The sequence below is a fragment of the Lepus europaeus genome, chromosome 7 (assembly GCF_033115175.1).
Source record: "Lepus europaeus isolate LE1 chromosome 7, mLepTim1.pri, whole genome shotgun sequence".
In the NCBI taxonomy this organism is placed as follows: Eukaryota; Metazoa; Chordata; class Mammalia; order Lagomorpha; family Leporidae; genus Lepus; species Lepus europaeus.
Window position 1 is genome coordinate 96,350,943 of NC_084833.1, and position 22,407 is coordinate 96,373,349.

The window sequence follows — 22,407 nt, forward strand, 5'->3', positions numbered from 1 at the left end:
ATTAGAGGGAGAGAGAAAGATCTTCCATCCTCTGGTTCACTCCCGAGATGGCTCCAATGGCCAGGGCTGGGCCAGGCTACAGACAGAAGCCAGGAGCTTTATCCAGGTCTCCTACGAGGGAGCAGGGTCCCAAGCACTTGAGTCATCCTCTGCTACTTTCCTAGACACATTAGCAAGAAGCTGGGGCTGGAACTGGTGGAGATAAGGGATATTGGAACAGCAGGTGGCAGCTTAATCTGCCCACAGTGCCAACCTTTAGGTTACTTCTGATATATGATTCTTGTTCCTTTTGTTTTATGTTATCTGGGTCCTCATTGCTCATTTTCTTCATTTCCACTTGATTACCTATTTCAAGCAATATTATTCAAACTTTTTTCCCCTCTCTCTGGGTCTCACCTCTCTTAATTCATAGCACGTTATTTTACCCACCTGTTTGGCATGCCCTTAACTTTTTTGGTCAATACCACAGATTTTTCTAGATCTCCCTAGCCTCCTCTTTTTTTTTTTTTTTTTTAAAGAGTTATTTATTTATTTATTTGAAATTCAGAGTTACACAGAGAGGAGAGGCAGAGAGAGAAGTCTTGTATCTGATGGTTCACTCCCCAGATGGCTCCAGCAGCTGGAACTGTACCGATCCAAAGCCAGGAGCTTCTTCCAGGTCTCCCACGCGAGTGCAGGGGCCCAAGGACTTGGGCCATCTTCTACTGCTTTTCCAGGCCATAGCAGAGAGCTGGATCAGATGAGGAGCATCTGGGACTAGAACCGGTGCCCATATGGGATGCTGGCGCTTCAGGCCAGGGTGTTAACCTGCTGTGCCATAGCGCCAGCCCCTAGCCACCTCTTTTTTCAAGCGAGTTTTTTTTTTTTTTTTTTTTAAATTATTGTCCTTATTGTAGAGAGAGACAAAGCTTCCATCCACTCACTCCTCAAATCAAATGCCCTCAACTGCTGGAAAGGCCAAGCCAAAAACAGGAGCCAGAAACTCATTCTGGGTCTCCCATGTGGGTGGTAGAGATCCAACTACTTGAGCCATCACCTGCTGCCTCTCAGGTTGTGCAGTATCAGGAAGCTGGAATCAGGAGTGTAGTTGGTACTCAAACTCAGGCACTCCTGTATGGGATGTGTGTATCTTGAGGGCTAGGCCAAAAGACTGCCTGCTCAGAGAGAGATATCTTCAACCCCATGGTTCCCTTCCCAAATACCTGCAAGAGCTGGGGCTAGGCTGGGCCCAAGCCAGCACTCCATCCAGGTCTTATGCGGGGGGCAGGGGCCCAGTTACTTGAGCCATCATCTGCTGCCTTCCAGGGTGTGGATTAGCAAGAAGGTAGACTAGGAGTGGAGTAGCCAGGAATCTAACCAGGCACTCCCATATGAGATGTGGGCATTCCAAGTGCCAACTGCTGCACCAAACACCTGCTTCCAGAGCCAGCTCTTAACTTGTCTCCTTTTATCTGTTCTTGTTTAGCCCTCATTTCCCCCCAGGACTTGGTGGCTAGTTCCTGCTCCCTTCTTCTCACTTGTATAACTATAAGAAAGTTCATGTATCTCCTCATAGAAATTTAACCTGTACTGTGTTTCTGACTCAAACTTTTGCCCTTTTCTGTCTTCATTCACTGTCACATTTTTTTTTTTTTTTTTGGAAAAGCAGCTCCCACCTGCTCCCTTTATAATATTTCATTCTTTTCCTTGACTGTGATAAGGCTCACCACCCCCCTCCATCCAATTATATGGAAACTGTCAATCTAGCAACCTGATTCTTCTCTGATAACATTTATCCTCTCTTGTGATACAGTTGCTTGCTTCTCTTGGTTTTATGACATTCTTTCCTTGCTCTACTGTCTCTGAAATCACTGTTGTTTTTCATTGACCTTCCCCCCTCCTTCCAGTATAATTATTTCTTAGGATTTAATCTTCAGTTCTTTTCCATCTTTGTACTTTTTTTTTCTGGGACAGTTTTAACTCCCGTGATTTCACTATTTTTATCTTAGTTCTGATCTGATCTCTAGACCAAAACACAGTTCTGACCATCTCACTCTCCTGCTTGATACTTTTGATGGTTCCAATTCTTTGACGTCTTTGCAGCTTCATGTTCATTCCTTAATAACTAGTGCATGCTTCTTTCCTCTCTCCCTCCCCCCTGCTCTTTCCCTCCTCCCTCCTCCCTCCTCTCCTTCCCCCCTCTTCTCTCCCTCCCTTCTCCTCTCTCTCCTCCCTGCCTGGTTACTTGTTGGTTTGCTAGCTTGCCAAAGATCTTCTCCCCAAGAACTGTCACTTTCTCTTTCTCCTAATGACATCTAGAGAGAGACACAAGGGATTAATGGTATACAACCAACCCACAAGAGAATCCAAGCTTTAAACTGAAATATGAGTGCACTTTTTCTAGTGGAAGCCTTTTTATCCTTTGAGAAGAAAGCAAATGGAAAGAGAAAGCAGTGATTCAAAGTAGCTGTAGAATTTGTTATTAGAGAAGAGTTTAATTTATTAGACACCTGTATGTGTGAAACACCATGAAGAATACAAAGGTACATTAAGGCAGGTTCCATGCTCTTTGAGTATTCACCATATACAAAAGGAGACTAAAAGGCACTAATGGTTTACTATTAGGTAGAAATATGAGATGTGTGAACAACTGCTCTGTGGTCCTTCACAGATTGGGGAAATAATTTCAGGTAGTTTGGTCCAAGAAAGTTTTTTGGAGAAAGCATTAGAGCTACATTTTGAAGAATGGGTAGACTTTTTTTTTTTTTTTTTAAGATTTGTTTATTTATTTGAGAGGCAGAGTTGCAAAGTGAGGGAGAGACAGAGAGATCTTCCATCTGTTGGTTCACTCCCCAAAAGGCCACAATGGCCAGAGCTGGACCAGTTCAAAGGCAAGAGCCAGGAGCTTCTTCTGGGTCTCCCATGTAGGTGCAGGGGCCCAACCACTTGGGTCATCTTCCACTACTTTCTCAGGTGCATTCGTAGGGAGCAGCTGGGACTCAAACGGGTACCCATATGAGATGCCAGCACCACAGGCAGAGGTTTAACCTAGTATGCCACAGTGCTGGCCTGTGGGTAGACTTTTTGTAGGTGGTGATTGGGAGCAAGTTTGGTAGGAATAGAAACTGGACCAATTTGGATGTGGTATAAGTAGGATTGCATGCTCTGCTACATTCTATCTGGATGGTGCTCCCTGGAGTTGTAGAAAAGAGTCTAGAATACAGGGAAATAGGATATAGGAATACAAAGTTGTGAAGAGCCTTCAGTGCTTGGCAAGAGGGTTTGAAATAAAGTTCCAGTGATAATGGTGATGACTATTTGGGAACAAAGTGAGATATTGTCAAGCCTTCAACCTATTGTTGGCTCTTTACACATAAAATAGAATAATTTTTTATGTTTCAGAATCCTATTTGTGGGATGACTTTGGATGAGTGACGTTGGTGCTGATACCATAGTTATTGAAACCATAACAAGGGTTACTAAGTCTGTGGAAAATAAATTTGTTCACTGAATAAGAACTTAGCATTTTCTAATTCTAACTAGGTAATGTTGAACTAGGCAAGCAAACTCCTGCATTTGTATAACTTACATTTTTGTGGGGAAGAGAGGCCATGAACATAAAAGCAGGGGCAGGTGTTTGTGGCGGCAGTTAAGTCACAGGTTGGGACTCTAACATCCTATATCAGCTTCCTGCTGGTGTGTACCCTGGGAGGCAGCAAATAATGGCTTACGTACTTGAGTCCTTGCCACCTATGTGGGGGGGCCATATGGAGTTCTGGCCCCTGACTTTTGGCCTTTTTGCCTGTTGAAGGCATTTGGGAAGTGAATGGGGGTCGGAGGTCAGGGTAGAAGACCTCCCTCCATTTTGCCTCTCTGTCTTTATGCTGAAGTCAGACTGTGATAATAACAATCAGGGTAAAGAATAGAGTAATATATATTATTTACATTTTCTTTCTGATTTTTTTTTATTGGGTTTATAGAAACTCATTTTCTGAAGTAAGCATACAAGAGGAACATGAGCCATAGAGCCTCCTTCCCTCACACCACTGAACTTTCTAGTTCTGGTTGCAGTTGACACGAGGAGAAAACAAAATAAGCAGAATTTATGTTGGCTGTAGGTAGGAGTGAGAATGGAAATAGTGCTTTAAATCAGTGTCTCTGAAACTGTGTGATAAATGTAAATGGGAGACTCGTGTTCCGTGAAGATAATCAATTACTATAATCTGGAGGTGATTTTTTTTTTTAAAGGTTTGTTTATTTGAAAGGCAGAATTACAGAGAGGCCGGGGCAGAGAGAGGGAGAGAGGTCATCCATTTGCTGGTTCACTCCCCAAATGGCTGCAATGGCCAGAGCTGAGCAGATGCGAAGCCAGGAGCTTCTTCCCGGTCTTCCACGTGGGTGCCAGGGCCCAAGCACTTGGGCGATCTTCTGCTACTTTCCCTGGCTGCAGCAGAGAGCTGGATTGGAAGCAGAGCAGCTGGGAGGGACTCCAGCACTGCAGGTGGTGGCTTTACCCACTACCTTACAGTGCCAGTGCCAGCCTCTGGAGGTGATAGGTTAATTAAAGCTACTAAAAGTTTCGGGTCCGGCGCTGTGGCACAATGGGTTAAAGCCCTGGCCTGAAGCGCCGGCATCCCATATGGGCACTGGTTCTAGTCCTGACTACTCCTCTTCCCATCCAGCTCTCTGCTATGGCCTGGGAAAGCAGTAGAAGATAGCCAAGTCCTTGGGCCCCTGCACCCACATGGGAGACCCAGAGGAAGCTCCTGGCTCCTGGCTTCAGATCGGCGCAACTCCGGCCGTTGTGGCCAATCGGGGAGTGAACCAGAGGATGGAATACCTCTCTCTCTGTCTCTCTCTCTCTCTCTGTAACTCTGTCTTTCAAATAAATAAATAAATCTTCAAAAAAAAGTTTCTGTCTCTCCCTCTCTGAAACTCTTACTTTCAAATAAATAAATCTTTGTTTAAAAAGCTACTAAAAGGATGTGACAGTGTATTCCGAGAATAAACTTTAAGAGATCTCTTATCAGTGGATTGGAGGAGGGGAGTTTTAGACTGCTGGGAGGTAGCAGGATGACAGTAAGCATGTATTCTTACTAGATTTCGGTTTTTGGTCTTGGTGGTAAAACCCAGTTGTGTCACTAAAAGCCATCTGGCTATTGCCTTGGTGTAGTAGGTCAAGAAAATAGGTGCCTTGATGTACTCTGTAAACAAAGCAAAGTACAGCTTAGGTTAAAGCATTGGTCAAATACATGGAATACATACAAGTATTATCAAGGGTAATTGATCTGTATAACTGGAGTTTGTTCATTCCATAAATATCTGAGCATCTACTCCATGCTGGTTACTATTTTCAGTGTCAGTGATACAGTAGGGAATGTGAAAGACAAAGGTCCTTAGTCTTTGGAACTTATATTGTCATGGGTAAATATTAACACCAAAGAAATAATATATTGCATAATTTTTGCTAGTAATGAGAGCTATTATGAATATAATGTTATTGGGAGTGTTCAGAAGGTGGAGATACTGTTATTATTTTTAATCACGCATGTACTGTTTTCAACAATGTTCTGTTGAATTTTCTTTCCCTGCCAAATGATGGCATTTCAGATATATCCCACAACTCTCTGGTCTTTTAAAAGAGTCCAGTTTAGTCTGAATTGAAATTTCATTCTCATAGCCAATCAAAGCATTTCTTCTACCAGCTCAAGACACTGACTTTGAATATGCAGAGAGGAATGGAGGAAGGACATTTTAGCTTGTTTTAGGATGGCTTCTCTGAGATGATATTGAACTGAGACCTGAATGATCTGCATTCTAAGGTATTATGATTTGGATGATAGTTTGGGTGTCCCTCAAAGGCCTATGTTTTGGGGACTTGGTTACTGAAGTCACATTAGTGATTAATAGATTAATGTTAATGGTTAGTGGATTAAAGGCCAAGACTTGATCTCATTTTCTGGGAGGTGTTGCCAATGCAGAGGTCTTTTAGTTCCCTGAGGGCTTGCCCTTGGAAGGTAGTTCTCATGAGAGGATTTTTTTTTTCTAAGATTTATTTTATTTGAAAGAGTTAGAGAAAGACAGAGAGAAGGTCTTCCATATGCTGGTTCACTCCCCAGATGGCTGAAATGGCCGGAGCTGTGCCGATCCGAAGCCAGGAGCCAGGAGCTTCCTCTGGGTCTTCCACATAGGTGCAGGGGCCCAAGGACTTGGGACATCTTATGCTTTCCCAGGCCATAGCAAAGAGCTAGATTGGAAGAGGAGCAGCCTGAACTAGAACCAGTGCCCATATGGGATGCCGGCGCTTCAGGCCCGGGCTTTAACCCGCTGCACCATAGTGCCGGCCCCGAGAGGATTTGTTGTTGAAGCTGAATTCAGCCTAGCTTTTCACTCTGTTTCCTGGCTTTGCCATGTGATAGTCCCTCTACCTAACTCCAGCCTCAGCAGACGCCTGAACTAATGGGACAGTCTGATCTTGGACAGTGAACTTCTAAAACTGTAAACTGAAATAAATCTCTTCCTTGCTATCAGATGTTTTAGTTAAAGTAACAAATACATAAGGCAAAGATCTTGAGATACTGTGACCAGTTTGGCCTATTTTAGGAACACCTTTAAAAGGTTAGTGGCTGGAACCTAGTGAGAAATACCAGTATTCAAATATGTACTGAAATTTTGTGGTTCTTTTGGTTAATGGGACTTGGTAACTGTGATTTTAGAATCATGTAACTGAGAACACTAGTAGCTCAAGTACTTGGGCCCCTGCCACTCACATGGGAGACCAGGATGGAGTTCCTGGCTCCTGGCTTCAGCCTGACCCAGCTCTGGTTATTGAAGACATTGTGGAAGTGGACCAGCAGATGGTAAATCACTCTGTCTCTCAGTCTGTTTCTCTCTCCCTCTCTCTCTCTGTCTTGACCTTTCAAATAAATAAATGTTGTTTTAAAAAGCAAACAAAGAATGTAGTTACTATTGCTACTCATCTTTTTAAAACTTCATGATGAAAAAAGTACAAGAAAAGTTAGGATGAAAGAAAAGGTTGAAGAAAAGGCAAAAAATAATAGCATTCAAAACTAGCAACTTTTAAAATCATCTGTGCCCTTTCTTCCCCATTATATTTTTTTTCTTAATGTAAGGATTTGTTTGTTTAGTTTTTGGAAGAGGGCAAGAGGGGAGAGAGGTGAGGAGGGAAGATGTCTTCCATGCTAGTTCACTCCCCAAATGGCTGCAACATCCAGGGTCTCTCAAATAAACATTTTGAAACATTTTACAAGTCATTGAATTTCTAAATTTTTGTTTACTTTTTAAAAAAATGTTTATTTATTTACTTGAAGGGCAAAGTCACAGGGGTAAATCTTCCATCAGCTGGTTCACTCACCCAGATGGCCTCAACATCCAGGGCTGGGCCAGGCCAAAGCCAGGAGCTTCTTCTTGATCTCTCATATGGGTAGGTGGCAGGCGCCCAACCACTTGGACCATGTTTGGCTGCTTTCCCAGGCCATTAGCAAGGAACTGCCTTAGAAGTAGAGCAATTGGGACACAAACCAGTATGGAATGCGAGTGTCACAGGCGTTAGCTTAACCTGCTATGCCACAACACTGGGCCTTTTTTGTGTGTGTACTTTCATGTGATTGAACATTTTTATTTTTTAACATGATGCCAAATCCAGTCTTTGCACAAAAAATTTTATATATATATATATATATATATTCTTAGGATTATAAAATGGAATTGCAATAGGTGACCTCATTGCTCAAAAAAGCACTCTTAAGCTTCCATAGGGGATGTGCAGATTTTTTTAAGTGATAAATTCTAGAAAAATCTGTATAGCATTCTTCTTTCCTGGCCTGTAACACCTCCCTGTACCCCAAAGACATTTTGAAAAATTAAACTACTCTATTCTGTAATCCACTTTATTCCTAATTTGCATTTGTTTTTCTTTGAAACAGCTGCCATAGCTACAGGTGAGAGAGACTAGCACGGTACTGGGAAATCTGTTTTACAACTGATTCTTCTGTTAGGGAATACTTTCTGGATAAAACTGAAGGTGTTTTATTTGGGTCTGGACAACCAACATGGTACATTAAGAGACCCTGTTTTCTTTATACTGATTAGAGCAGGGAAAGGTCACGTATATTCACTTTTTTTTTCTTTCATCTTTTTTTTTTTTTAAAGATTTATTTTTATTTATTTGAAAGAGTTACAGAGAGAGGTAGAGACAGAGAGAGGTCTTCCATCTACTAGTTCACTCCCTAAATGGCTGCAACGGCTGGAGCTGAGCTGATCTGGAGTCAGGAGCCAGGAGTTTCTTCTGGGTCTCCCAAATGGGTGCAGAGGCCCAAGGAGTTGGGCCATTTTCTACTGCCTTCCCAGTCCATAGCAGAGAGCTGGATTGGAAGAGGAGCAGCAGGGACTAGAACCGGTGCCCATATGGGATATCGGCATTTCAGGCCAGAGCTTTAACCCACTGTGCCACAGCGCCAGTCACTTTTACCTTTTTTAAAATAATGTGTTCATCTTATCTCTCCTAATTGTGAGAAACTGACACTAATTTTCCTTTTTCTAGAGACTTGAGGGGAAAACATTAAATAAAATGCAATTTAGTAGTATACTAACTTTTATTTAAAATAAAGAGAGGACACAGAAAAAGACTGGAAGGCCAAGAAGTATAGTTTCTACATTTGCTTAAGCACAAAACTGAGCTCATCTTCTACCAAAGTATCCATTTCATTCTTCCCCTGACATTTCTTCTTGGGTTAGTAATTCCTCTATTCTTCACTCGAGTCAGAAATCTTTGAGCCATCTTGTATTATCTATAGGCAGAAGAAGCATGAACACATCAGGAAAAAAATGTGGATGGGATTATATTTCATATAATTTTCTAAAGAAGACTTTTGGACATTTGACCTATATGTGTTTTAGGATTTAGTACCGTTTATATTTTGAATTATACTGAGGAGTAAAGGTGGGAGGAGGAACTACGATCATTTGAGAGTTTAGGACTTTCCTGTGTTAAACCATTTTTAGTATTCTCTCATTCCCACATTTAATTTTCACAAATCTTGTTATTGTGGCAGTAGAAGTAGTAGTAGTTGTAGTGAAAGTGCTGATGTTACAATGGTAGCCAACATTTACAGTGTTTATGCCATCCACTTTTCTAAACATTTTACATATATTATTAAATCTTTTCAACAACCTTTTTTTGTTTGTTTGTTTAAAGATTTTATTTATTTATTTGAGAGGTAGAGTTACAGACAGTGAGAGGGAGAAACAGAGAGAAAGGTCTTCTGTCTGTCAGTTCACTCCTCAAATGGTCACAATGGCTGGAGCGATGTCTATCTGAAGCCAGGAGCCAGGTGCTTCTTCTTGGTCTCCCACATGAGTGCAGGGGCCCAAGGACTTGGGCCATCTTCTACTGCTTTCCCAGGCCATAGCAGAGAGCTGGATTGGAAGAGGAGCAGCCTGAACTAGAACCAGTGCCCATATGGGATGCCGGTGCTTCTGGCTAGGGCTTTAACCCACTGTGCCACAACGCTGGCCCCACACATAGATACTTTATTAAATCTATTTTACGTAGGTGTAACTGCTCAGGATCACACAGCTGGTGACTGGTTGTCATTATTCTGTTCTTACAAAGTCTGCTTCCTTAACATGTTATATTTACACCTTCCTTTCCGTTCCAGTGCCTTAGTTTCAATATTTGTTGCTCATATGGATGGTTGGAATAGCTTCCTGTTCAACTAACAGTTTTTCATTCAGTGGATTTATGGATGATCTTTCTCAAAGTTAAATGTAATCATGGCTTTATCTGCTGTGTCATAGTAGCGCCGGCCCCTAAAGTTTACTTTAAAAAGGGCCATGCATGGGTCAGTGCTGTGGCACATTGGGTTAAGCAGCTGCCTGTAGCACCAGCATTCCATATGGGTGTGTGTTCGAGTTCCAGCTGCTTCACTTCTGATCCAGCTCCCTGCTAATGCACCTGGAAAAGCAGCAGAAGATGGCCCGAGTACTTGGGCTGCTGCACCCACTTGGGAGACCTGGAAGAAACTCCTGGCTCCTGGCTTTGGATCAGCGCAGCTCCAGCTTTTGCAGACATTTGGAGAGTGAACCAATGGGTGCAAGATTTCGCTCTCTTTCTTTCTGTAACTCAGCCTTTAAAATAAATCTTGTAAAAAATAAACTGTTGAAATATGGTGGGTCAGCGCTGTGGTACAGTGGGATAAAGCCCCTGTCTGCAGCGCCAGCATCCCATATGGACACTGGTTCTAGTCCCAGCTGTTCCTCTTCTGATCCAGGTCTCTGCTGTGGCATGGGAAAGCAGTGGGAGATGGCCCAAGTCCTTGGGCCCCTGCCACCCGCATGAGAGACCTGGAGAAGGTTCCTGGCTCCTGGCTTTGGGTCGGCGTAGTTCTGGCTGTTGTGGCTATCTGGGGAGTGGACCAATGGATGGAAGACCTCTCTCTCTTCTCTCTGCTTCTGCCTCTCTGTAACTCTGCCTTTCAAATAAAATAAAATTTTTTTAAAGAAACATGGTATATATGTATAGAAATATATAAGGGTACTCTTAGATTTTTTTTTTTTTTTAAGATTTATTTATTAATTTGAAAGGCAGAATTACAGGGAGGGCAAGACACAGAGAGATCTCACATCCACTGATTCATTCCCCAGATGGCCACAATGGCCAGGGCTAGGCCAAGCCTAAGCCAGGAGCCAGGATTCCATGCTGGTCTCCCACTTGGGTAACAGGATCTCCAATACTTGGGCCATCTACTGCTACTTTTCCAGACACATTAGGGAGCTGGATTGGAAGTGGAGCAGCTGAGACTTGAGCTGCTGGTCATATGGGATACCAGTGTTGCAGGCAGCAGCTTAACCCACAGCTTTGGCCCCGAGTTGGATACATTTTTAATAAGGCAAAAATATCTGTATAATCACCCAAATTTAGAAATAGAATATTAACAATATCATTAAAGCCCTCTTTCTTGTCCTAAGTCTCTAACATGTAAATTAAGGTAGTGACTACTGTGTTTTTTATATGCTAATTTTATTGCTGTATAGTATTCTATTGTTATAGATAGTCCAATTTATGAATTGTACTACTGAAGGACATTTGGGCTGTTTCTTGTTTTTTACCATTGAGAATAAAGATACTGTGAACTGAAAATAAAGATACCTGTGTTTTGATTAGATGGACATGTGCATTTCAGTTGGAAGTACACCTAGGAATGAAGTTGCTGGATCATATAAAAAGCATGTGTCTAGCTTTCATAGATACTGCTAGTTTTCTAAAAGTACCAGTTTATACTCTTAGCAGGATGAGAATTTGGTGCATTCTTTCTCATGCTTAGTATGGTCATTCTTTCCTATTTTATCCTTTTGGGTGGTATATAGTGATACTCCATTGTGGTTTTAATATATATTTCCCTGGTGATTAATGATGGGTGCCTTTTTATATGTTAATTGACCATTTAGATATCATCTTTCTTTTTTTAAAAGATTTATTTATTTATCTGAGAGGCTGACTTAGAGAGAGAGAAATAGAGGTCTTCCATCTGCTGTTTGACTCCCCAAATGGCTGCAACAGCTGGAGCTGGGAAGATCCAAAGCCAGAAGCCAGGAGCTTCTTGTCTTTGTTTTTGATTTTTAAGGATTTATTTTTTTATTTTAAGGCAGAGTTATAGAGAGGCAGAGAGAGTGTCTTCTATCTGTTGGTTTACTTTCCAAATGGCCAGAATGGCTGGAGCTGGGCAGATCTGAAGCCAGGAACCAGAAACTTCTGGGTCTCCCATGTGTGTCGGGCCCAAGCACTTGAACCATCCCTCTACTGTCTTCCCAGGCACAGTAGCAGGGGCCTGGATCAGAAGTGGAGCAGCTGCTCTGCTGTGGCCCGGAAAGGCAGTGGAGGATGGCCCAAGTGCTTGGGCTCCATACCCGCATGGGAGACCAGGAGGGAACACCTGGCTCCTGGCTTTGGATCGGCGCAGCGCCTGCCGTAGCAGCCATTTGGGGAGTGAACTAACGGAAAAGGAAGACCTTTCTCTCTGTCTCTCTCACTGCCTAACTCTGCCTGTCAAATAAAAAAAAAATTGATGGGTCGTGTATGGTAACTTAAAAATAAAAAAGAAGTGGAGCAGCTGGGACTTGAACTGGTATCCATTAGGGATGCAGCCAGTACATATGGTGGCTTAACCTGCTACACCACAGTCCTGGCCCCTGCCAGGAGCTTCTTTTGGGTCTCCCACATGGGTGCAGGGGCCTAAGCACTTGGGCCATCTTCTACTGCCTTCCTAGGCCATTAGCAAGGAGCTGGATTGGAAGTGGAGCAGCCAGAACTTGAACTAGTGCCGATATGGGATGCTGGTGTTGCAGGCCAAGGCTTAAACTATCATTCCACAGCACTGGCACCTAGATATCATCTTTGTGAATGGTTTGTTCAAGTATTTTGCCATTTTTTAAATTGAGAATGCCTTGCTTTTCTGAGTCTTTTTTTTTTTTTTAAGATTTTTATTTATTTATTTGAAAGTCAGACTTACACAGAGAGAGGAGAGAGGGAGAGAGATCTTCCATCCTATGGTTCACTCCACAGTTGGCTGCAACGGCCCGAACTGTGGTGATCTGAAGCCAGGAGCTTCTTCTGGGTCTCCCAGAAGAGTGCAGGGTCCCAAGGACTTGGGCCATCTTCTGCTTTCCCAAGCCATAGCAGAGAGCTGGATCAGAAGTGGAGTAGCTGGATCTCAAACCGGTGCCCCTTTGGGATGCTGGTGCTTCAGGCCAGGGCACTAACGCACTGTGCCACAGCACTGGCCCCTCTGAGTCATTTTTAAAAGAAGTTTTTCACATCTTCTTGATAAGAGTTTTTCTTGGATATAGATGTTCCAAATATCTTCTCCCACTGTATGGGTTGCATTCTCACATCTCTCATTGGTGGTGTTGTTGTTATTATTATAATTATTACTTGAGAGACAGCTCCTAACCACTTACTCCCCAAATGCCCTATAGCAGCCCTACACTGGGGCCAAAGCCAGGAGCCAAGAACTCAATCCAGATTTCCCAGACACAATGCCAGAATCCATCACTTGACCTATCACTGTTGACTTTCAAGGTCTGCATTAGCGGGAACCTGGAATCAGGAGCTGAAGCTTGGGTACTTATATAGGATGCAGGCATCTTAGGCACTACCTACTGCTAGACCAAATACCTACCTGAATGGTATCTTCTAATGAACTGAAGTTCTTAATTTTAATGTGGTCCAACATCAGATATTTTTCGCTCTTTGGTTAGTGCTTAGTTTTAAGGTCATGCAGTCTAGAATCTACTAGTATTCACATTTTATTAGATTTCTTAAAAAATTATTTTAAAAGTTATATAACTTCTGGGGCTGGACTAGGCTAAAGCCAAGAGTCCTGAACTCCATCTGGATCTCCCACTACTTGAGTCATCACCTGCTGCCTCCTAGGGTGCCTTTCAGCAGGAAGGTGAAATCCAGATACAGCGAGGATTTGAACTCAGGGATTCCAGTATGGGATATGGCTGTCCCAAGAGATGACTTAACCGCTGTGCCAAATGTCCATCCTAAAAAATTTTTTTTTTTTTATTTTGAGTATCAGATTATCTTGGATATCTTCGGGAGTTTGTGGGCTACAGTTTAAGACATACTATATTGGAGTGTGAGTTCTTTGGAGATACTTCATTTGTATGCCTCAGTATATAGTAAACACCCAAAATGTGTTGAATAAAGCTAATGAAAGTTAAGGAAGCCTCTCAAAATAAATATAGGTGCTTATGTTAGTTATTTTTTAGTTATTTATTAGTGGTTTTTTTTTGTTTGTTTTTTTCCCTGAAATTAATTACTTGGGTTTCAAAAATTCTAAACATTTTTAGAATTTGTTTTAAAAACTTTTCTGTAAAAATCTCAAAGTTTAAACTGAGTGTAGTGTTACATTTTTCATTTCAATGGAAAAATATATTTAAATTTTTGGGAAATAGTGTCCTCCTCTACCTCTTCCTCCCACACTGTGTTTAAAAATAAGTAAGCCTGGGGCCAGCTTTGTGGCACAGCAGGTTAAGCTGCTGTCTGTGATGCCAGCATCCCGTGAGCACTGGTTCAAGTTCTAGCTGTTCCACTTCTGATCCAGCTCCCTGCTAATGTACCTGGAAAAGCAGCAGAAGATGACCCAAGTGCCTGGGCCCCTGCCACTGATGGGGGAGACCTGGTGAATTTCTAGGCTTCTGGCTTTGGCTTCTAGCCCTGGCTGTTGTGGCTGTTGGGGGGAGTGAACCAGTGGACTGAAGATACTTCTCTCTCTTTCTGTCCTCTTTCTGCTGCCTTTCAAATAAAATAAATCTATATTTAAAAAAAAAAAAAAAACAAGTAGGACTAGGGCTTGCATTATTACACAGTGGTTTTAAACCCTTTGCTTGTTTTAGCTTCCCATATTCAAGTGCTGGTTCCAGTCCTGGCTGTTCTGCTTAGAATCCAGTTCCTTGCTAATATGCCTGGGAAGATGACCCAGGTACCTGGACCCCTACCATCTATGTAGGATACCTGGATGGAGTTCCTGGCTCTTGTCTTCAGCCTGGCTCAGCCCTGGCTATCTATTGCTGGTGTTTGAGGAGTGAACTAGCAAATGGAAGATCTGTCTCTCTGTTTCTCCCTTTCCCGCCCCTCATTCTCCACCTGTCAACCTGTCCCTCTGCATCTTTCTCTCCCTTTCTCTTTGTCACTCTGCCTTTTAAATGAGCGTTTTACGTAATGATGCATTCATCTTATTAGCAGTGTGTTCATTGCTACTAAAGTTTCTTAATCATAGATTTTCACTATTTAATCTAAAATTTGATGGAATTAAGCTAAGAATTGGCTCTGGCCCATAGGTTAGAAGTCTCTCCCTTCTTTATTCGGGAAAAAAATCAGGGAGTAGTTAAAAATGTGATTTTTTTTTTAACAGAGCTAAAATGCTTAGATTTGAATTCCTGTTCTGCCATTTATTGCCTGCAAACTTAGGCAAATAACCTAACTTAATCTCAGGTTTCAGTGTATAGGTTTTTTTTTTTTTTTAATTTTACTAATTTATTTGATAGATAGAGTAGAGTTATAGATAGAGAAAAGGATAGACAGAGAGAAAGATCTTCCATTCGCTGGTTCACTCCCCAAATGAGTGCAACAGCTGGAGCTGGGCCAATCTGAAGCTAGGAGCCAGGAGCTTCTTCCGGGTCTCCCACGTGGGTGCAGGGGCCAAGGACTTGGGCCATCTTCTACTGCTTTCCTAGGCCATAGCAGAAAGCTGGATTGGAAATGGGGTAGCCCAGTTCATCCCATGTGGGATGTCCTCACTGCAGGCAGCCTCATGAATTTGTCTTTGTAAAGTATTTAAAACAGTATAGTACTTGATAACACATAATTAGTCAGATATTATAAAGCAAAACTACCAGTGATGGAGTGACATATTCAGCTATACTGAAGATTATAGTGAAATAGAGGCAATAAGTACCAAATTCAGATTTAGTTATCAGATATTTAAACTATCTGTGAACATCAAGGAAACTATTTGAAAATAAACAAAAAAAAGAGTACTTCAGATAATACCTTTAAAATTTGTTGGCCTGTGTAAACTCTGTATAGATAAGTATCATATTTTCATGAAAGAAAGATTTGCAATGGAATGATTAAACAAAGCAATAAAAATAGAATGAACAATTTTTTGCTAAATTGAACCCTTTCATAGTCGCACTTTAAAATATATGGCTGTTATTACTCCCTATATTAGTCAGCTTTTGATTAGTCTAGCTAAAATACCTGAGAGGAGCAATTTAGAAGTTAAGAAGATTTATTTTGATTTACAGTTTGGAGGTACACAGTCCAAGACAAGACAGCCTGAGGATGATGAAGAGATGATCACATGGGGAGCCAGAAAGCAGGGAAAGTAGGTCAAACACAGCTTAAATAACCAACCTTCTCTGGCCGGCGCCGTGGCTTAACAGGCTAATCCTCCGCCTTGTGGCGCCGGCACACTGGGTTCTAGTCCCGGTTGGGGCGCTGGATTCTATCCCGGTTGCCCCTCTTCCAGGCCAGCTCTCTGCTATGGCCTGGGAGTGCAGTGGAGGATGGCCCAAGTGATTGGGCCCTGCACCCGCATGGGAGACCAGGAAAAGCACCTGGCTCCTGCCTTCCGATCAGCGAGATGCGCCGGCCGCAGCAGCCATTGGAGGGTGAACCAACGGCTAAAAGGAAGACCTTTCTCTCTCTCTCTCTCTCCACTCCTCCTGTCAAAACAAACAAACAAACAAACAAACAAAAACAAAAAAAAACCCTTCTCTGGAGAGCAACCATCTGAGGGCAAGCCCCTTGTGACCTAAACACCTCCCATTAGGCCCATAATTATATTAAGTATGTACCCTTAACCTACTGATATTAACCCATTAACTGTTTCCATAAGATTTTAGGCGTAAACATCATGTGTTTCAGGGGCTAAATTATGTTTAAACCTTAATACTGATTTCCTCTAGTGCTTTTATTTGAATGATCCAGCTCCACCACTAAGGCCTTGATTTCACTGATTCTACTTTCTTATAATTTGATGTCTAGTATTTGTGGATTTATAGTTGTCATCAAATTAGGAACTCTTCTTGCCTTTTTTCCTTTAATTATTGCTCCTATCCCCACCCCAAGACTCCTTTTTTTATTAAGATTTATTTTAGGGGTGAGTACTATGGCGTAGCTGGTAAAGATGCTGCCTGCAGTGCCAACATCCCATACGGGTACCAGTTTGAGACCTGGCTGCTCCACTTCTGATCCACCTCTCTGCTACAGCCTGGAAAAGCAGTGGAAGATGGCCCAAGTGGTTAGACTCTGTACCTGTGAGGGAGACCCAGAAGAAGCTCCTGGCTCCTGGCTTTGGATTAGCCCAGCTCCAGCCGTTTCAGCCATTTGGGGAGTGAACCATTGGATGAAAAATCTCTCTCTGCCTCTGCCTCTCTGTAACTCTACCTTTCAAGTAAGCAAATCTTTAAAAAAATTTTTTTTTATTTTATTTGTTTGAGAGGCACAGTTACAGAGAGAGAGGGCAATCTTTACCCGCTGGTTCACTCCCCAGATGGCCCCAGCGATGGGGTTGGGGTTGGCTGTAGCCAGGAGCTTCTTCCAGGTCTCCATGTGAGTGCAAGGGCCTAAGCACTTGGGCTGTCTTCCACTGCTTTCCCTGGTACATTAGCAGGGAACTAGATTGGAAGTGGAGCATCCTGGCTTTGAACTGGCACCCGTGTGGGATGATGGCATTGCAGGCAGCGGCCTAACCCCTTATTCCACAGTGCCAGCCCCATGACTCCATCTTTATATAGGTTAGGTCATTTGATGTTCCGCAGATTACTGAAAATTCATTAAAAAAACTTTTTCATTTCTGTGCTATTCCCTCTTCCCCTCAACCTTTCTGATCATGTTGCAAATAAGCTGACTTAACATCCTTATGTACTAAATATGTTATCCATGTCATTTCTGCACCCACATCCTTTTTTTAATGGATATTTTCTGCTGGTTTGCATGCTTCATAATTTTTTTACTAGATACTGAACATTGAGTTTTATGTTTTAGAAGCTAGATTTTTTAAATTTCTTTTAAACATTTGGATTTGGCCATGATGCATTAAGTAATTTGGAAATGGAAGCTTGCTTTCTTAGAGTGGTCCAGGATAACATTTAGGGTAGGACTACTTTGGCTCCGCTGTAGATTCTGTCAATGCCTGCCTGCCTTTCTTTCTTCCTTTCTTTTCTTTAAAGATTTATTTATTTATTTATTTATTTGAAAAGCATAGTTACAGAGAGGCAGAGGCAGAGAGAGAGAGAGAGAGAGAGAGAGAGGTCTTCCATCTGCTGGTTCACTCCCTAAATGGCCACAACATCCGGAGCTAGACCAATCTGAAGCCAGGAGCCAGGAGCTTACTCCGGGTCTCCCATGCGGGTGCAGGGGCCCAAGGACTTGGGCCATATTCTACTGCTTTCCCAGGCCATAGAAGAGAAATGGATTCTCTTCTATGAAGAGGAGCAGCCGGGACTAGAACCGCCACCCATATGGAATGCCAGCACTGCAGGTGGTGGCTTTACCTGCTATGCCAGAGCACTGGCCCCAATTGATGCCTTTCTGAAGACTAGCCAGTGCCTGGCACTTTAAGAGTTGTTTCTACTCTGGCTGGTGGTAACACAAACCATTTCTAGCCATGTGTGTGTTTGGGTCATTGTTCTGCTTGGTTCTTTCTCCAGTCTCAATTTTACCACACATATGTGCAGGTCAGTACTCAGCCAATAGTTTGAGGGGGATCTCTCTACAGACTCCAGAGCCCCCTCTCTGTGCCACTTTTTCTTGTCCTCTGTGTCACAAGTTCTAGTCACCTTAGCCCCTCTAAACTCTCTCTTAAACTCAGTGAAACCACTAGGCTGTATATAGGTTCTCTCTCTTTGTGCTGAGGCCTGGAAATACTCCCTAAGCAGTATTTGGGTATTTGTAGAGCTCAGCTTGTGTGTGTGTGTGTGTGTGTGTGTCTGTGTCTTTCCCTCCTCCGGAAGCACTGTCCTACACCACTTTTTGGCTTTCTAGTTGGTAAGACAGGAGGGGAATCCGATTCTTGTTATTCCATTGAATTGAACGTAGAAATCTCTCTCTATTGTTGTCATAATGTCCTTTTTCTCCTACTTGCCCAGCATAAATTCTCTTTTCAATTGCAATTACTCTCTTCAATATACTTTTGATTCCCTTGCCCCTCTCTTATTTGACTTTGGAAAACCATAACCTTCATTAAGTCCATTTCCCCAGCTTTCAGTACCAGCTCCTTTATGGCTGAGTGTCATGCTGTTTTCACCTAAAATAGATGATTATGACTACAAATGAGCCCAATGATACTATACTTTCATAGTCATTTATTCTACTTTCCTAGTACCTACTCACATCTTTTCTCAAAAATTCCAGCATCTCCTCTCCCAGCTTCTCAGATATTGTTTTGTATTTCTCTGCCACTAAGAAACCAGCACAATAAAAAATGAACTTGTCAGAGTCTTATCACATCTACCCTTGTACATTCTTAACAGCATCTGCATCTGTATCCTTTGTCTTTCCCTTTTAGCATCTGTGTACTACATCCTTCATCTATACCCAGAGTAATTAAAATTCTGCAACATTTTCCCGTCTTACGTTTATCAAAATCTCATTGGGTCCTGGAATATTTCTACAAGCATACAATCATTTTAGTACTCCTTTCCACAGGAAAAATTATCAAAGACTGTATTTTTTCCAGTTTTTCCCACCATGCATCCTCTTTTAATTTCATTCCAGTGTTACTTTTGTCCTACTCCACAAAAACCACTATTAAAGGACAGGTATTTGGCTCAGTGGTTAAGACACTGCTTGGAATTCCATCATCCTATATTGGAGTGCCTGGATTCAAGTCCTGGCTCTGATTGCAATTCCAGCTTTCTATTAATGCACACTTCATAGAGAAAGCAGGCTATAGCTCACATAACTGGGTCCCTTTTTCCCACGTGGGAGAATTGAATTCTGGGCTCTTGGCTTTGGCCTACCCCTGGCTATTGTAGACATTTGGAGAGGCAAACCAGCAGATAGGATATAGGTTATTTCTGTCTTTCTGTGCCTGACCACTTGCCTTTCAAAGAAATATAATTAATTTTTTTAAATTACCATTGACAAAGTCTCAATGACTTTTTTTTTTTCTTTTGACAGGCAGAGTGGACAGTGAGAGAGAGAGACAGAGAGAAAGGTCTTCCTTTTGCTGTTAATTCACCCTCCAATGGCCGCCGCGGCCGGCACACCGCGCTGATCCAAAGCCAGGAGCCTGGTGCTTCTCCTGGTCTCCCATGGGGTGCAGGGCCCAAGCACTTGGGCCATCCTCCACTGCACTCCCGGGCCATAGCAGAGAGCTGGCCTGGAAGAGGGGCAACCGGGACAGAATCCAGTGCCCCGACCGAGACTAGAACCCAGTGTGCCGGCGCCGCAAGGCAGAGGATTAGCTCAATAGAGCCGTGGCGCTGGCCCCTCAATGACTTTTATATTGGTATTTTAGTGGTCCTCTTATTTGATCAGTCAGGAACATTTGTTAAAGTTGGTGGCTCTGTATTTTTTTTTTTAAGTTTTATTTATTTGAAAGGTAGAGTTACTGGAGGGTGGGGGGTTGGTGTGGTGAGGAGTCAAGATCCATCTTCTAACTGCTGGTTCACTCTGCAAACAGCCACAGTGGCCAAGGCTGGGCTACACTTAAGCCGGGAGCTTCATACTGGTCTCCTATGTGAGTGCATGAGCCCAACCACTTGGACCGTCTTCTGTTGCTATTTCAGGCACATTATGAGGGAGTTGTATTGGAAGTGGAGCAACTGGAACTTGAACCAATACTGGTACGGGATACCAGCGCTGCAGGCAACAACTTAACCCTCTAGCCACAGTGCCAGCCCTGACGCTGTGATTTTTAAATTTTATTTCAGAGACAGATGGAGAGGAAAAAGAGCTCCTATCTGCTGATATACTACCCAAATACTTGTAGCAGCCTGCCCAGGCTAAAGCTAGAAGCCAGGAACCCAATCCATGTCTCCCATGTGGGTACAGGGACCCAATTACTTAAGCCATCAATCTGCTGCCTCCCAGGGTCTGCATTAGTAGGAAGCTAGAATAAGGAGTGGAACCTAGACTACCAAGGCTTTCCAGATGGGATGCTAATGTGCCCAGTGATGTTTTAACAACTAAACCAGGGCCGGCGCTGTGGCGCAATGGGTTAATGCCCTGGCCTGTAGCACCAGCATCCCATATGCGTGCCAGTTCTAGTCCCGGCTGTTCCACTTCCAATCCAGCTCTCTGCTATGGCTTGGGATAGCAGTAGAAGATGGCCCAAGTCCTTGGGCCCCTGCACCTGCGTGGGAAACCCGAAAGAAGCTCCTGGCTCCTGGCTTCGGATTGGCGTAGTTCTGGCTGTTGTGGCTAATTGGGGAGTGAACCATCGGATGGAAGACACCCCCCTTCCCTGCCTCTCCTCTCTCTGTAACTCTGATTCTCAAGTAAAAAATAAATAAATAAATCTTAAAAACAAAACAAAAAAAAAACTAAACCATACCACCACCCCAATAACTGTCTTTCTTGGTACACTCTATGCACTTGGTTTTCAGAATGTCATATTCTTGATTTTTCTTGCCCCTTCTCTGTTCTTTCTCCTTTGCTGTTCTCCCTACCTCTTAACACTGGATACCTAAGAACTCAGGTCTGGGACCTCTTCATTTAGATTCACTGACACAGTGATTGTATCCACTAAGAGGTCTTAAAATCCATCTGGGTTTTGATAACTTCCAAATTTTAATTTCTTGGTCAAGCTTTTTAAATTCTGGATTTGCATATAATTGCCTGTTCAAAATCTTGACATGTCTAATACATAAGCCAAATGTAACCTCTAAAACCAAACTCTTGAGCTTTTCTTTAGCTTGTTGTGTCTTTTCCATTCCAGCTGACGGTAAGGCCATACTTACTGGACACAAATGTTAAAGTCATGGTTTATTCTTTTTCTCATACCCAAGAGACCTGCTGTCAGGAAATCATGTTAGTATCACCTTTAAAAATATAAAATATAGGGGCTGGCACTGTGGCGTAGCAGGTTAAGCAGCTGCCTGCAGTGCCAGCATCTCATATGGGCACTGGTTTGGGACCCAGCTGCTCCATTTCTGATCTAGCTCTCTGCCACGGCCTGGGAAAGCAGTGGAAGATGGCCCAAGTCCTTGGGCCCCTGCAACCGTGTGGGAGACCCGGAAGAAGTTCCTGACTCCCGGCTTTGGATCACCTCAGCTCTGGCCGTTGCGGCCAACTGGGGAGTGAATCGGATGGAAGATCTCTCTCTGCCTCTCCTTCTCTCTGTGTATAACTCTTTCAAACAAATAAATAAATCTTTATAAAATAGAGCAACTTCTCACTTTATCTCCTACCTCCATTGCTACCCTCCAGGTCACCTATCATCTCTTACCTTCCCTTCCCTTTCTACACCTAACTTTAATACTTGCCTTAACAGTGTATTCTTAATATGTAGTAATCAGAAAGATAGTAATATGTAAATCAGATCATGGAAATTCCTACTCAAAATCTTGTAAAGGCTCTCCATCTTATTTACAATAGAAGCTAGGGGTGGATGTTGTGGTACAAGGAGTTAAAGCTCTTGAGATACTTGTATTCCTTTTTGGAGTGCCAGGGATCAAGTCCCACCTCTACTTCCATACAGCTTCCTGCAGATGCACACCCTGGGGAAGTAGTAGATGGTGACTCAAGTGCTCAGGTCCCTGCAACATGGGAGACCTGGATGGAGTTTGCTCTGGCTTTGGCCTGGCCTCGCCTCAGCTTTTGTGAGCTTTTTGGAAGTGAATCAGCAGATGGAAGATGGCTCTTGCTGTTACTCTTACAATCTCTCT

The 22,407-nt window shown here is 42.9% G+C and overlaps 1 protein-coding gene across 2 annotated transcripts in view; it reads left to right on the plus strand.

Annotated features, from left to right (window-relative positions):
• Positions 1-22,407, plus strand: part of CUL5 (cullin 5) — a 134,460-nt gene that overhangs the window by 3,813 nt on the left and 108,240 nt on the right. Inside the window, exon 1 of one of the 2 annotated variants that reach the window (XM_062196961.1) lies at positions 16,876-16,967. The exons of the other annotated variant lie outside the window; for it this stretch is intronic. Within the exon in view, the coding sequence (XP_062052945.1) occupies positions 16,920-16,967 (48 nt within the window). The 5' untranslated portion in view covers positions 16,876-16,919. Of the gene's footprint in view, positions 1-16,875; positions 16,968-22,407 lie in introns of those variants that run through there. 2 annotated transcript variants of the gene reach the window in all.